We start from the raw sequence: 13,500 nt of genomic DNA on the forward strand, positions 1-13,500 counted from the left end.
CAAGTTTGAAAAGACTACTAAACCATTAATCAAATGTCATAAATGAAATCCATAATGTAACATTTTGTCTTAACTAACGTAGAAATGTGAAATCTAACGAGTAACATTAGGTAGTCTCCTAGTATTTTCCTAGATTTTGCTATTATTTTTTAAGTACCTCTACAAATAACTTGTTAGATTAGATTTTGTTTAATCCCAAATAAAAAAAATTAACACAAATTTTATATACCTAGTGAAATCGGCTAATCGATAACTATATTTCAATAAGTTTATTGAATATAATATCGTATTGAAATTATAATAAAAAATAGATAAAAATGAACGTTTTGAAAGTACAAAAGTTATTAATGGACAAAAGCTAAACGTACATGGTAAAATTACAAACTAAATAAACAGAAACTGAAATTACAGCAAGATTAAAGCATAAGACTGAAATGAAAACTAACTCAAATATTGAAGGATTTCCTATTATATAGGCAAATAATCACATTCTTAGCTCTCTCAATGTTCTTAGAGGCTGATGGATGGAAGGTTTTTCACAGAATCACCTGTGTTGTGTACATTCTCCAATCTCAAGATAGAGAGAACCAAAATGGAAACTACAATTCAAATGTTCATTGTTACATCGCGAAGAACATTTTATTACTTTTCTTTCCCGATCATTGAAGTTTTCAATCGATCGATTACAGAGGTTGAAGCCATTGAAGTTGCATCGATGGGTCAGTTTTCAACTTTTCAAAACATCATAAAATGACATTGGCCTCTTTGGACTTCCACACAATTCCTGGGAAAACCACAAGATTATTAGTTGCCAAAAAGGGAATATAATATAAATGGTTACTTGAGGATTATTTGGTAACATTTCTATTCTTCGTTTCCTCTTCCCTTAAAAAAAATGAAGTTAAATTATCAATTTAGCTCCTATAACTTGAGTTTTGTTTCAATTTATCTCCGGTCGTTTTAAAAGTTTCGATTTGGTCCCTATAATTTTGGCTTAGACTCTTAAGTACATCAGTGGGGTGGAGAATTCGAACTCATAATTTCTTGATTAGAGACATATGTCAATTACCGCTGAGCTAAGCTAATGTTGTCTGACTTAAACTCGATTGGTTTCTGTACTTCTAAAAATTTTGATATGGTCTCTATAGTTCGTCTTTACCATTACAAGCAACTACCACAAAGAATATATGATACCTATCTACATGGAAATGAATTGGTGTATTTTTTTTATTCACTATATTAAGGTCTAGGAAAATACATGGGTTCTAAGGTAGGTAAAAAATGGTTTATAAATGATGCGTGAATTTAACAAAATTATAGAACCCAATTGAAACTTTAAAATTACATGGACAAGATTGGAACTAAACCAAACGATAGCGACCAAAAAAAAATATACCAGACATTTTTTTTTATTTTTCTTTAATAGAAAACAGGAAACAGGAAACAGAAAATGAGCAAGAAATGAAAACGTTGTACCTCAATTGCAGAAGCCAAACGTAATATTGTAGCTTCACCCCATGGACGGCCGATCAGTTGAAGGCCTATTGGGAGGCCTTGTTTATCGTAACCAATCTGAAAGATGAACAAATTGACCCAAACAAGAAAAATGACAATGGCAGATATAGGAAAGGAAATTAAACTCATTATCAACACAGTTTATTTATGCATCAAAGGGGTACAAGCCAGGAGAGTTACACCTCTCCTAACCTCATTTGAGAGCAAGTACAAAGAAAATTACTCAAAAAAGAATATCGGGCAAACAAAAAAATTTGAAAAATCGATCTGCCTGACCAAAACTAATTGAACCTAGTCGGTCGACTGGACTGATGAACAGTTTGGTCAATGTTGGTTTTGTAAAACTCAAAACCAACTAATCAATCGGCCAATCTAGGATCGGTTTGGGAGTGATTTTGACAGTTGTTTGGGAGTGATTTTAACACTGTCAAAATCACTTTTGCTGCTGTCAAAATCACTTCCATTTTCATTGATCATGTTTAGCAAATTAAAAATTGATTTTTAAGGTATCACTTGGATGGTGATTTTGATAAATCATACTTAAATCTCTTTTTTCCAAAATCACTAATTCTATCATTACTCCCGAACACACCCCTAGTCGAAAAAGTGGTTTCCAACTGAATTGACCATCCTTTAAGCTTATTTATAAAAAAAATAAAAAATTACTGCAGATTTGCATTAAATGCACTGCAGCTGCAAAACTTCCTTGAGAAAACCAGCGGTAGTACACTAAACTAAAGAAAAAGGTTACTTTTCTATTTTTTCTATTTTCCTCTCCCCTCATTTCTTCTTTCCTTCTCCCTTTCTCTCCTCTCAGTCACTTATCTTCTCTCCCTTCCCTTCTTCCATTCTCTCTATTTATCTCCCTTTCTCTCTTCTCCCCCCTCTCCTCTGTCATTTCGTCTTTTTCTTCCTTTTCATTATTTAATATTATTTCATTTTGAGAGGAAGACCTTGTTCAAGGTTAAGCTTCCCTTTTCTCTCTGTCTCACAAGGTTTTTTCTATCTATCTCGCCAAAAGCTTAACCTTGCATCAGTTTCATCCAAAACCGATCGACTACCAGTGTATTCGGTTATGTTGTAGAGCCTTATAAAACCATCGAGCTCTGATCGACGATAATTGACTCGTCGGTTAGCCAAAAACCGACCTCAACTGACCGATGTGCACCCTACTAGATTCTATCTTCCTCCCTACATCTTACTTACCATAACTAACTAATATGCTCCAGGTCCCCCGTCCCCCACAACCGATCCCACACCTAAATAGTAATAAATCAGAATTATATCACTCACGTACTCCCTTACCTCTCTTTCGGCTATACATTTTTCTGTCATTGGGAGTCTATCAGAGTTTCATTAAAATAAGTAGGTGCAAAGGAATCACTCTTTGAGAACCACTAAGGCTTTTTTTTGGCTCCTCTTTTGATATTGCTAAAGATTCATTTAAAAATGGATGCCTTTTCAATAGTATGATGGCATGCTGCACTTCTGATAAATTCTCACTCTCATTTTAGGAAATCTCAACACCTACACTACAACAGAAAAACTTACTGATACTAAATTTGAGGGAGGGGAGGACTCACCGGGACTGAAATGGCAGGGAGTCCAATAAGATTGGCCGCAATAATAAACCGCATGAGATAACCTAACATCAATCATGCCCTGAAACTTGTTATGAGTGGAAGTATATACAGATATAGATATAGATATGTGGCTGCTTCAGGTAAGGAATGCTATTTTCTGCCTCGTCATTAACCAAAACTGTTTGTACAACCAACTACCAGGGCCTGTAGACTCATTACTAGGGAAAGGCAATAAACATACCCTACTTGAAACAAAGGGAGACTGAATTAAAATTTCTAAGAAATACAGAAACCAAAAGAATTGGTTGTATACTAATCAAATATTGCAAAAGTAACAGAATTCATCCTGATTGTTGGCTCAAACAATTACTCCTTTTTAGTGGCTTAAGTTGTTTATGGCTCGTTTTGTATCATTCTTATTTATTGTTTCTAATTTCCTATTTCTTGTTTTTTGTTTCCTCTTTTTTTAAGAAAGAAAAATAAATTGTGTTTGGTAACCGTTTCTTGTTTCTTATCCTTTATTTTTCATTGAAAAAAATAGAAATGTATTTTGGTAACTATTTATTGCTTCTTTGTTCTCTCAAATATTAAATTTAAAAATAAGAGTTTCACATCGAAATTAATATTTTAAAATAAAATATTAGAAATTTTATGTTGTATATTCTTTTTATAAATACTTTATTATGCATTTTATAAATATTAGAAACCCATTTTGTTGTTTTCCAAAATAACATTTCTTAAAAATGAGAAACAAGAAACTGTAGCAGTTGGCAAATGCTCATATTTCAAACAAGTTGGAAACAAAAATTAGGAAATGGGTAGCATAAACACACCAAACGACCCCTTAAAGTTCGGCATTAACCTTGTGAAGATATTGTGGACTATAGAGAATGAATTCAAAGTGTATATATATACACACACACATAAATATACGCTAAAAAAGTTCATTAGGTGCCATGTTTTCCAAAAATAGAAGGCTTGTTTGAGAACATTTTCTTTTTGGGTTTTTCATTTAAAAAAAAATCATATCAGACTAAGATAGTAACAATTGTTTTTCAAACTCATAAACTTATAAACAGAGAACACTTAAACCATAATTTGTAGAATGATCACAAACCTGTAACCGGCATATCCGTCTCGCCATATTTATGAGCATCAGCAGGTATAAGTGGTGCAGTCATGCTGTTATAATTAAAGGAGCATAATTTAGATACAGAAAATGTAACTCACAAGCAAGTCTAGAGTGGCAATTATTGCTAGCAAAGGGAGATAAATTATTGTTTGATATCTTTCTACATAGAACAGAATGTGGTCTGATTAGTAACTCAAATTTTCAACAGATATAGAGATTCTAAAGAACATGGACATTTGATTTGAAAGATCAGAAGCAGTAGATCCCCAAAAATCGGGACGTATGAAATTGCATCCATGTCAATACGTGTTAGATATTATACATCTGAGATTATTTGGTATGCTTGCTCATACTTCCTTGCATGATAATTTTATGTATATCCTCTGTATTCTATACAGACCAAGTTACCATGTCCACCTCCCATCTCCCTGACTTCTTCTATTTATAACCCACCCTCACAGATTACCAAGTAATTACTATTATGCCACTACTAGAATCCTAATAACATCCCTAATATATTCCCGGTAATACTCATAACATTATAATAATAAATGACGTATACTGATTCTTTTGTTCAATGGATTGGTTACAAAATTTTCATAACATGATATCAATGTAATAACAGAATTTTATTAAAAAAAAAAATTGTAATAACAGAATTCATGTTCTTTTTCGTTTTTGATTATGATCCATCTTTCGATTCTTTCCTATATTTTGTATATCAATGAGAAGTCTCTTTGTATCTACTATCTAAAGAGTGACGACAGAACTCTACACGATCAAGTGCATTAAAACAGACTCAGTCCACTGACAGGAGTGTACTAAAAAACATACCCAGTTGTCGGGGTCACGATTACATCAACCTGCTTGAAAATTTCCATGTGATGATGCATTATTCTTCGCCTGAAACAAAATATATCTTCATAATCCACATTTTGTGGGGGAGAGAATTAGAAGGGAGCAGATCATTGAGATAAACATTCTTACACACAAAAAAACTAACTAAATTTCGAAGATACAAAGATGTTTACCAATATCTATATGAAACTAATGGAACAAAATAAACAATAAAGTCTAATGATTTGAGAAAAATCTTTTATGGATGGTTTTCTGGTCACTAGTCTATCTCACCTGAGACACTGGGCAGCCACATAATCTGATGCAGTAAATGACCGAAATAGTGCCGAACTAGTACGACTGTCATAGGTCAATCTTTTACCTTTTCTGAAGAAAATAGAAATTCACATCATAAGGAAATTAAACTTTGTATATGATCTTTATCAGAAAAAAAGTCCCCCATACACTTCAGATAGCTAAACAAGGAAAAAGTGTTTAGTGTGGCAGGCATAATTATAAGGTTGGTCCTCCATACAAATAACAGTGAAGTTTTAATAGGTCTCTTTACTGGTTTTTGCTGTAGAAAGCTGTAGCGAAAAAAAGTCTTAAGCATACATGTTGCCTAAATAATCACCGAAATAAGAGCCTTGTCTGAAAATTAGACTCTTCCTAAAAGGAAATCAAATTTTTTGAAACTTAAATTCTTTTTCGTTGAGAAACAAAAGTTTAAAGTTCATTGTTGTGAAAATTTCAATCTCTTTAATAGGAATTCTTTCAAATTTGGGAACTTCTTTCCAGGGACAAAAACCTAAAAGAGTACCAGATTGTCTTAATATGGAGGAAATGTGATAAATCTTCCAGTGCCAGTTTCAAAACGCCAAAGTAACATACCCATCCTCACAATCAGGATTCACTGAAGCAAGAAATTCAGAACCAATCGAAACAAGATGGGCAGTGCGCATTTCAAGCAGCTCAGGCACGACAACTTCTATAATCTTGCACGTTTCAATATAAAGCATACAAAATGTGTCAGCATAATGAGTACATGCATTAGATGAAAAAACAAGACGTTGCTCTCAGCATACTTTATAGAGCTAAGATTCAGAAAGCCATTTTTTAATTAGATTATGACAATGAACGATAGGAAAGGAACAGCGACAGTGAACTTACTTTACAACCATGGGATTTTGTCAAATTTTCAAGAATGTCCTCACTCTTTTCAGAGATATCGGTTGAATAGACGTCGTTAAACCACTGCCAGAGGAGTTTTATGCTCAATAGAACATTTGATACATATAATGATAAAAAAAATAACCAAGCGGATCACAAGAGAATAAGTTACCGGTGAGTATTTTCCCAGTCGTAGTGACCCCAAAACATTCAAATTATCATGTGAAGATAAAATCGGCAAGCAAGGTGGAGCCTAGAAATGTGCATAGCAATGATTTAGTTGTAAATTGATATAAGAAAGAAAAATATTTATCTTAATCAACAGTTCATCAGTAGAAACAATAACAGCCCAATTGTTACTCATCCAGATGCATAATTGGAGAATTGGAGACCCCACTCCTTGCTTAACACTTATGGCTCGTCCTAATAAATCCTGGGGAAGACGGGTTTTAATAACATTATAGTGGAGGTTTAAACCCAAAACCTTGGAGAGAACCCATCCAGATGCTACAAGCCTTAACCACCAGGGTCACCCTATGGGATATAGTTTTGAAGTTCGACAATAAGGGTCTGGGTAAAGATGAGCTGTTCTATACATATTCATATACAGGTCCATAACTACTATTTTTTTTAGTTTTTTCTGGGTTAAGTTTTTCTTATCTCCGAGTAGCTTTTTGTACATTTTTTATTTTATCACTGAAAAGTATTGTTTCCTTGAAGAGGAAAAAAAAAAAAAACAGAACCAAAGACCTTTGCTGGTTTCAAGTTTCTATCTTTATTTATTCACTGGGTTATAATTCTTACTGGTTTCAAGCTGATTTTATCCTCAGGAGTGGAACCCAATATTGCTGCATACCTGATAAGAGACATATAGGGGAAGACTGTAACCAGTGCTCTAAGTCAACATGTTAGTATGTTACTAAATAATAACAATGGTCAGCATATAGTTCAAAATCTAAAGATTCGTGTATGATTTTGTTTGATTAGCAGCACCAGCTATTCAAGAAAGTAATCACAACAGTGACCGAATAAATATGTCATACAGTTAGCCATTGAAGGTTAAATACAATCTGCCATGGCATTTATTTAGTTTCGTCTCTCTTATTATCATTATTTTTTTTTGTAACTGGGAGTCAGAACTTTGCTCCCCTATATCCAGGGGCACTAACGTCCATCCCAAGGCCTAAATCCAGGAGACATCAAGAGTTTTTGGTATTAAGCTTATCGGAAGGTTTGAGCTTGAGACCTCTAAGCCAGCATGACTAAGAGACCTCAAGCCTTTGCCAACCCCATCTTATTATAATTGTTAAGTAATGCAATGTGATCAGAATGTCACCTATGGCATGAGGATGCTTAGACCGATGCGGTACAACATATGGTGACGCCCAATACAAATCACTTACACTAGCATGATATCTTCCACTGATGACGCTATTGGTCCAATAATCTCGACAGTCCCACAATCACATAGTGAACTGCAATGGAAAAGTTCAGCATTGAGATTCGTTATTTTTCCATGAGAGTAGAATGAGTACATAGATCATACTCTAAGTAATTAAGGCCATGTTCGATAACAATTTTGTTTTTACTTTTTCATTCTTAAAAATTAAGCTTAATTCTTAACAAAACTTTTTAAACAAAAACATGTTATTAAAAACTACTTTTCAAAATGTATTGCAAGAAAATACTATGGAAGATCCAAACCAACTAAAATTTTAGTTAGACTTCGTGCCAGATCCTATGTGATTGTGTACTGTATAAAGTCAGACTTCGTGTACTATATTTGTCTTGCACTTCATTTGGTAAAGTTCATTTCATCTTACATCTTGCCAGATCCTAGTTATACATGTCATAAGTTTTGAGGATAGAACGGTAATACTCATGAATGCAACATTCGTGTTTCTGTACATTACAGTCAAAAGTAGAACAAGATATTAGTTAAGCCTAGGCAATTAGATGAAAAGGATCAGGATGAAGTTCTTTCTGCTGTTCCCTTCCTTAACTTCAGGAGAATTTTCACCTTTGAAGCGCATAGATCAATTCAATAAAATCACAACGTAGATTAAATTAAGAACTATAATTTTTTAATTCCAACATGAAAAGGTATCAAATTCATTTCATCGGCATAGCATGGCCTGGAATGGAACATTGCAAACTAACATTTAGAGGTACCAAATTCGGTAGATCTGATGAATGTCAATTGCACAATTGGACTCAGGAAAACAAAGAGACCAGGTAAGAATTTGTGAAATGCAAAGAAGTCAGAAAGGAATTCCAGAATTCCTATTATGATATACCAGTACATCTCCTGGCGTCCACTATGTCATTCTATCAAATATTTAAGCACCTAAATTCCTGGTCTGATTGGAAAGGCAATTTGAAGGTAGAATAGAAGTATATTTCTTGAATATATAGTAGTTGAAGGGCTTACCCTTTAATACTTGTCCGCCCATACGTTGTTTTTAAGCCCACAACACCACAAAGAGAGGAAGGAATACGAACCGAACCTGCAATTATACATTATCTTAAAATTTTCACTCTGAACTCACAATGAATGACTTTCCAGTTTTATTAGCTGGAAGAGAATAAACCTTTTTCAGTGGAATGAAATATCCTTGGACATTGTGCTACATAAAAAGGTAATCTACAGAAAATGAAGAATACAAAACCTAGTAAGTATTTTCCCAACCTCCCCCATCTGTACCAAGTGCGGCAGAACAAAGACCAGAAGCAACAATTGCTGCAGGACCCGAGGATGATCCTCCTGTATACCTATCAGGTGCATGCGGATTTCTTGTTGTTCTGCAATCCCAAACCACTAAATGATAATTAAAGACTCAAGACAATTTCCAATCATACAACCAAGAATGCAACCTCCAATACTTAGACCCATTTGATAACGATTTTAATTTTTGTTTTCTATTTCTAAAAATTATGCTGGCTTCCTCACAATTTCTTTGGTATATTTTTCACTTTTCTTAGGGACACATTTGAATTCTTAGCCAATCTTCAAAAACAAAACAAACTTTTAAGAACTATTTTTTTTAGTCTCCAAATTTGGGCTTAAAATTAGATAACGTTTTTTAAAAAATAGATAAAAAAACCTAAGAAACGTATAAGTAAAAGTAGTGTTTATAAGCTTAATTTTCAAAAACCAAATAGCTATCAATAGGGCCTAAAAGATAACTGAACAAGATCTATTCTCAGTTGAAGTGATATAGCATTACTTATGCCTGACATTAAATGCATCTCAAACATCAATTTACGTTTCAAGTCCATAAGCAATGCACATACCCATAATTTGGATTATTTCCAGTTGTACCCATACCCAGCTCGTGCATATTTGCTTTCCCTACAAATATGACACCACATCTACGCAACCTTGAAACAGAATCTGCATCCTTCGCCACGGAGCGTACCTCATGCATCCATGTTGATGCACCTGTTAGCAAAAATGAAAACCTTAATCTACAACTCTTCACAGAAGGCCTTAGGCTTAAGTTCTACCCAAGATTGTTAACCTTTGGTTGGATGAGGATAACAGTCTATATCATCCTTGATTGCTATGAATATCCCATCCAAGATAGACAATGGGTTTCCTGAACAGCCAAAGCATATAGGTGATTATTGCAACTTATATTAAACCTTCCCTTATCACAAGAAATAGCAAAGAATGTGCAGAAAGGATAAGAAAAATGAGCCATTACCTTCTGCAAACCTCTGTGTAGAAGCAGCAGCTTGCTTCATGACTTCCTCGGGATCAAAAGAAATCAATAATGGTGCTGGTGGTTCCTTGTGATTGAACTCCTGTATAACTGGAATTATTTGTTCTGCAACCTATTATAATGTCATAAGTATAATGGAAAAACTTTAGTTGGTTTGGTTCAGTTGGTGAAATGAGTTAACCACACCTCAACAAAATTCAAGAAACTAGTAGCTAATTATGGAATACCATGGAAGGGGTCACAAGCCTTGACCGATAAGCATAAGCATAGTCACGAATTTTCCAGTATCTGAATGGTGAAGGCGGGTCTCTCTTAACATGGGAAGTGGGATCATAATGCATAAGACACCGCACAGCTATGTCTACTCGGTCTTCGGGTTTCCCATCTTCGTCAAGGGTGGATATAACAGGCTCTTCTTCTAAATTCATATGATAGATATTGAGCAGTTCAGAGCTGGGACGATAATACACATTATTTGGATGCCTTTTGGTTGTTCAAAAGGTTGACCATATGTAAATGCCTAGCTAAATTATAACTACTTTTCAATTTTTATCCCAGTATATGACAAATTTTCACCATTTCAACTCCCCTTCCATGCATGCGACAGAATTTCACATCCAATCTTAAATGGCAAGGAACAAAGGAACAGTAAATTCATGTAAATGTCCTCTTGTATAGATATGATGATGAAAACTAAATCAAAATTTATTACACTATCAGAAGTTGTTTTCTTCATAATCATGACCAGGTCATCTCAAGAAAAATACTGATATAATAGCATAAAGTTTAATATATAAGCTGAACGACTAAGCAACTAACTAGCACTGAATCAATAAAAACAAATGACCTTGAGGAGGAAATTCAGGCTTGAACATGGGTGCTTCTGGTATTACTGTATTCAGCAGCAACTGCCAATGGGAAAAGCAGAAAGAAACTTCAATGATCTCTAGCCACAAATAGTAGCTAAAACAATCAAACAAAAAGAAGACAAGAAAGAAAGAAATGAGCAGTCAAACACCTCAACTATTTTATTCTGCTTCTTCAATATGGAGACTACGAAAGAACCGATAACAGGAATTTCGAGAATCCCAACGAAAAGCTTGAAGAGAAACCCAGCCAGATGAGGAGCTGCCACCAAATAAAAATCAAATTTCACCCCACTTCTCCCCTATCAATTTCGATCACTGAATCGAAATTCGTCCAAAAAATAAATCAAACTATTAAAAAGCTGGAAATGGGATTTAGAAGATGACCTTGGATCACCTCTTTCTCATATTTGACCGCCGATAAGTCAAGTTTCTCGACCGGCACCATGACCCGCTTCTTACCCATCTCAAGGGGGCTTGAAAACTTCGCCGGAAAACGAAGGGGAAGACAGAAAAAGACGCAAAATCACCGGAGCAGAGTCACTGCATTTGGGAAGCGAGTCTGGGAAAGACGGTAATGGCGGATGATTGAAGGGTTAATTGGAAGGCGACGAATTCGAAGTTGAAAATAGTAGATGGAGCCGTCGAGGGATCATATGGCTGGCTCTAGCAGGTTTAATGCCGCCCAAATTGCTCGCTAAGTCAAAGCATGAATGCGAATGAATTGGTTGGGCCAGTCATTGGTTGAAGTGAATTGAATTGAACTGAATTTGAAGTTTTCTGTGATTTGGGAAGTGAGAGAAAATACAAAAAATGTTGTTCATAAACAGGAAAATTCCAAAAAAGTTGTTCACTCTTGAGTTCTGATCTTCAACCCCACTTCACTTTTTTGGCTAAATCTTGGAAAGCTCATCCAAGTGTAACTAAATCCAAATTGAGCCCAACAAATTACTCCACGGCCATGTTCAAGGGAATGGGAGTGAAGGAAGGAATTTTTTCATTCTCTCATAGAATGAATGGGAGTAAAGTTATGGGATTCACATAATTTTTTCATTCTTATTTAGAGGTGTTCAAAAATTAAAACAATCTAACAAATCAAGGATTTGGTTGGGTTGGGTTGGAAAATTTCCAATTCGATCGAGTGGGGTTGGGTCTCGGATTGGTCTCTGTTGTCGCCACTCCATCGTCCGCCCACTACACAGTTGTCGTCCCACCACTCCTCTACATCAGCTTCGGTCGCCATTAGTGAAGGAGGTAATGGCAGTAGCATTTTTTTTTCTTTTGCTTTATATTTTTATCACATGATTTTTAACTATTTTATTATATGTGTTGAAAGCATATCCGTCTGTGAAGTGGATCCGTTCGTCATCAGTGAAGGAAGTCGTCTCCGTTAATCAGTGGCTATTATTTTCTGGACGTACTTTAATCATTTGAATGAGGAATTTCTGAAGTTATAATTTTACATTTGAGACTTCATTTATCTATATTCATATTTTGTTCAAGTAGAAGTTTGGATTCTTGCTGAAACAAACACCTCAGTGACTATTAAATGAGTTGATTTTGAGAATATTAACCTTGTTGTTAATTATTTTAATCTGAATCATAACTACGAAGTATATATTAATAATGTTAATTTAGTTTCTAACTTACTTTTTTATAATAAGTAGACTATGAAGTATGATTGAGTTGGTTTTTTTTTTATCCTTAAAATAATTAAATATTATTTTAATGATAAATACTTATTTTTATCCTTGATATTTCAAAACTAATGGTTGCTATTGTATTTGAATTTTATGACTAACATACAAATTATGGAATCAAAGATCAAGATCTTTTAACTTGTTGCTCGTGATGTGAATTGTTGTTTCTAACAAAGATTTAAAATTTTAATTTTTATGTTTGTGTGGACTTTGGAGGACTAATATTGTAAAATTTAATATTTGTTCTGAATTAGGAGTTCTCCGTGGTTTGAATTAAGTTTTGAAATTGTGTGTAAATTAATATTTTAATATTTTAATATTTTTCTTTGTCCAGGTTATAAACAAAATATATTAAAAAAAGTGTGACAATCCTCCCGTCCCTACACATCTATTGCAATAACTTTTCTATTTTTATTCATTTATACAATATTTTTCTAATAAAAATTTATATCACTTTTATTAATGGATGTGATTTTATTATAAAATATTAATAAATTTATATTTAATTTTTTAAAAATTTAAAATTTTACTTTGTTATATTAATTAATATCAATACATTTTTTAAAATAGAATTCATTATTATTAAACATTATAATTATGAAATCTAATAATATTTTATATTAAATAATAATATTTCTAATAAAAATATTTTAATTGATGTATTATTTATTAATATTAAATAAATTGTTATAATAAAAAATATTTACTATCAATAATATATTAATAAAATAAATTATTATTGTAATTAGAAAAATATTAGTACAGCAATATCTTTGTAATTAGCTAGAAAGAGAAAAAGGTATACTAGTAATTGTTATATATTCGATTCCGATCCCAGTTCCAGACAATTTTAGTAAATAACATCAAAAGAAATCTGATTCAGATTTCAACAAATTTCTGGTAAACAACATCAAATGAATAACATTCTCATTATTCTTCTGATTGATTTTCATTTCAATTCATGCCCATTCC

The 13,500-nt window shown here is 33.5% G+C and overlaps 1 protein-coding gene across 2 annotated transcripts; it reads right to left on the reverse strand.

The window, feature by feature from the left end:
• Nucleotides 1-442: 442 nt before the first annotated feature.
• Nucleotides 443-11,663, reverse strand: FAAH (fatty acid amide hydrolase). Of its 2 annotated transcripts, none has more exons than XM_022303237.2 (20): nt 11,216-11,663; nt 10,981-11,090; nt 10,810-10,870; nt 10,190-10,380; nt 9,945-10,074; nt 9,759-9,836; nt 9,532-9,679; nt 8,927-9,039; nt 8,669-8,744; nt 7,641-7,712; nt 7,042-7,093; nt 6,410-6,490; nt 6,238-6,321; nt 5,959-6,062; nt 5,362-5,454; nt 5,065-5,133; nt 4,216-4,280; nt 3,099-3,160; nt 1,477-1,572; nt 443-784 (listed from the first exon to the last, which is right to left on the reverse strand). In XM_022303237.2, exons 1-20 carry the CDS (start codon nt 11,292-11,294, stop codon nt 728-730), a joined length of 1,821 nt encoding a protein of 606 aa, XP_022158929.1. In that variant the 5' UTR covers nt 11,295-11,663; the 3' UTR covers nt 443-727. The 2 variants fall into 2 exon arrangements, with proteins under 2 accessions (XP_022158929.1, XP_022158930.1); XM_022303238.2 differs by having other exon boundaries at nt 11,226-11,660.
• Nucleotides 11,664-13,500: the final 1,837 nt, after the last annotated feature.

The sequence above is a fragment of the Momordica charantia genome (assembly GCF_013281855.1).
Source record: "Momordica charantia cultivar OHB3-1 chromosome 4 unlocalized genomic scaffold, Mcharantia_2.0 BLBB01000004.1, whole genome shotgun sequence".
Taxonomy (NCBI): domain Eukaryota; kingdom Viridiplantae; phylum Streptophyta; class Magnoliopsida; order Cucurbitales; family Cucurbitaceae; genus Momordica; species Momordica charantia.

Excerpts from the sequence above, each read along its gene's own strand:
- FAAH (XM_022303237.2), bottom strand. The coding sequence starts at position 11,294 with ATGGGTAAGAAGCGGGTCATGGTGCCGGTCGAGAAACTTGACTTATCG. Across the intron at positions 9,040-9,531 it reads GGAAATAATCCAAATTATGG|AACAACAAGAAATCCGCATG; the intron begins GTATGTGCATTG and ends TTGGGATTGCAG. Across the intron at positions 7,713-8,668 it reads GGGCGGACAAGTATTAAAGG|TTCACTATGTGATTGTGGGA; the intron begins GTAAGCCCTTCA and ends TTTCCATTGCAG.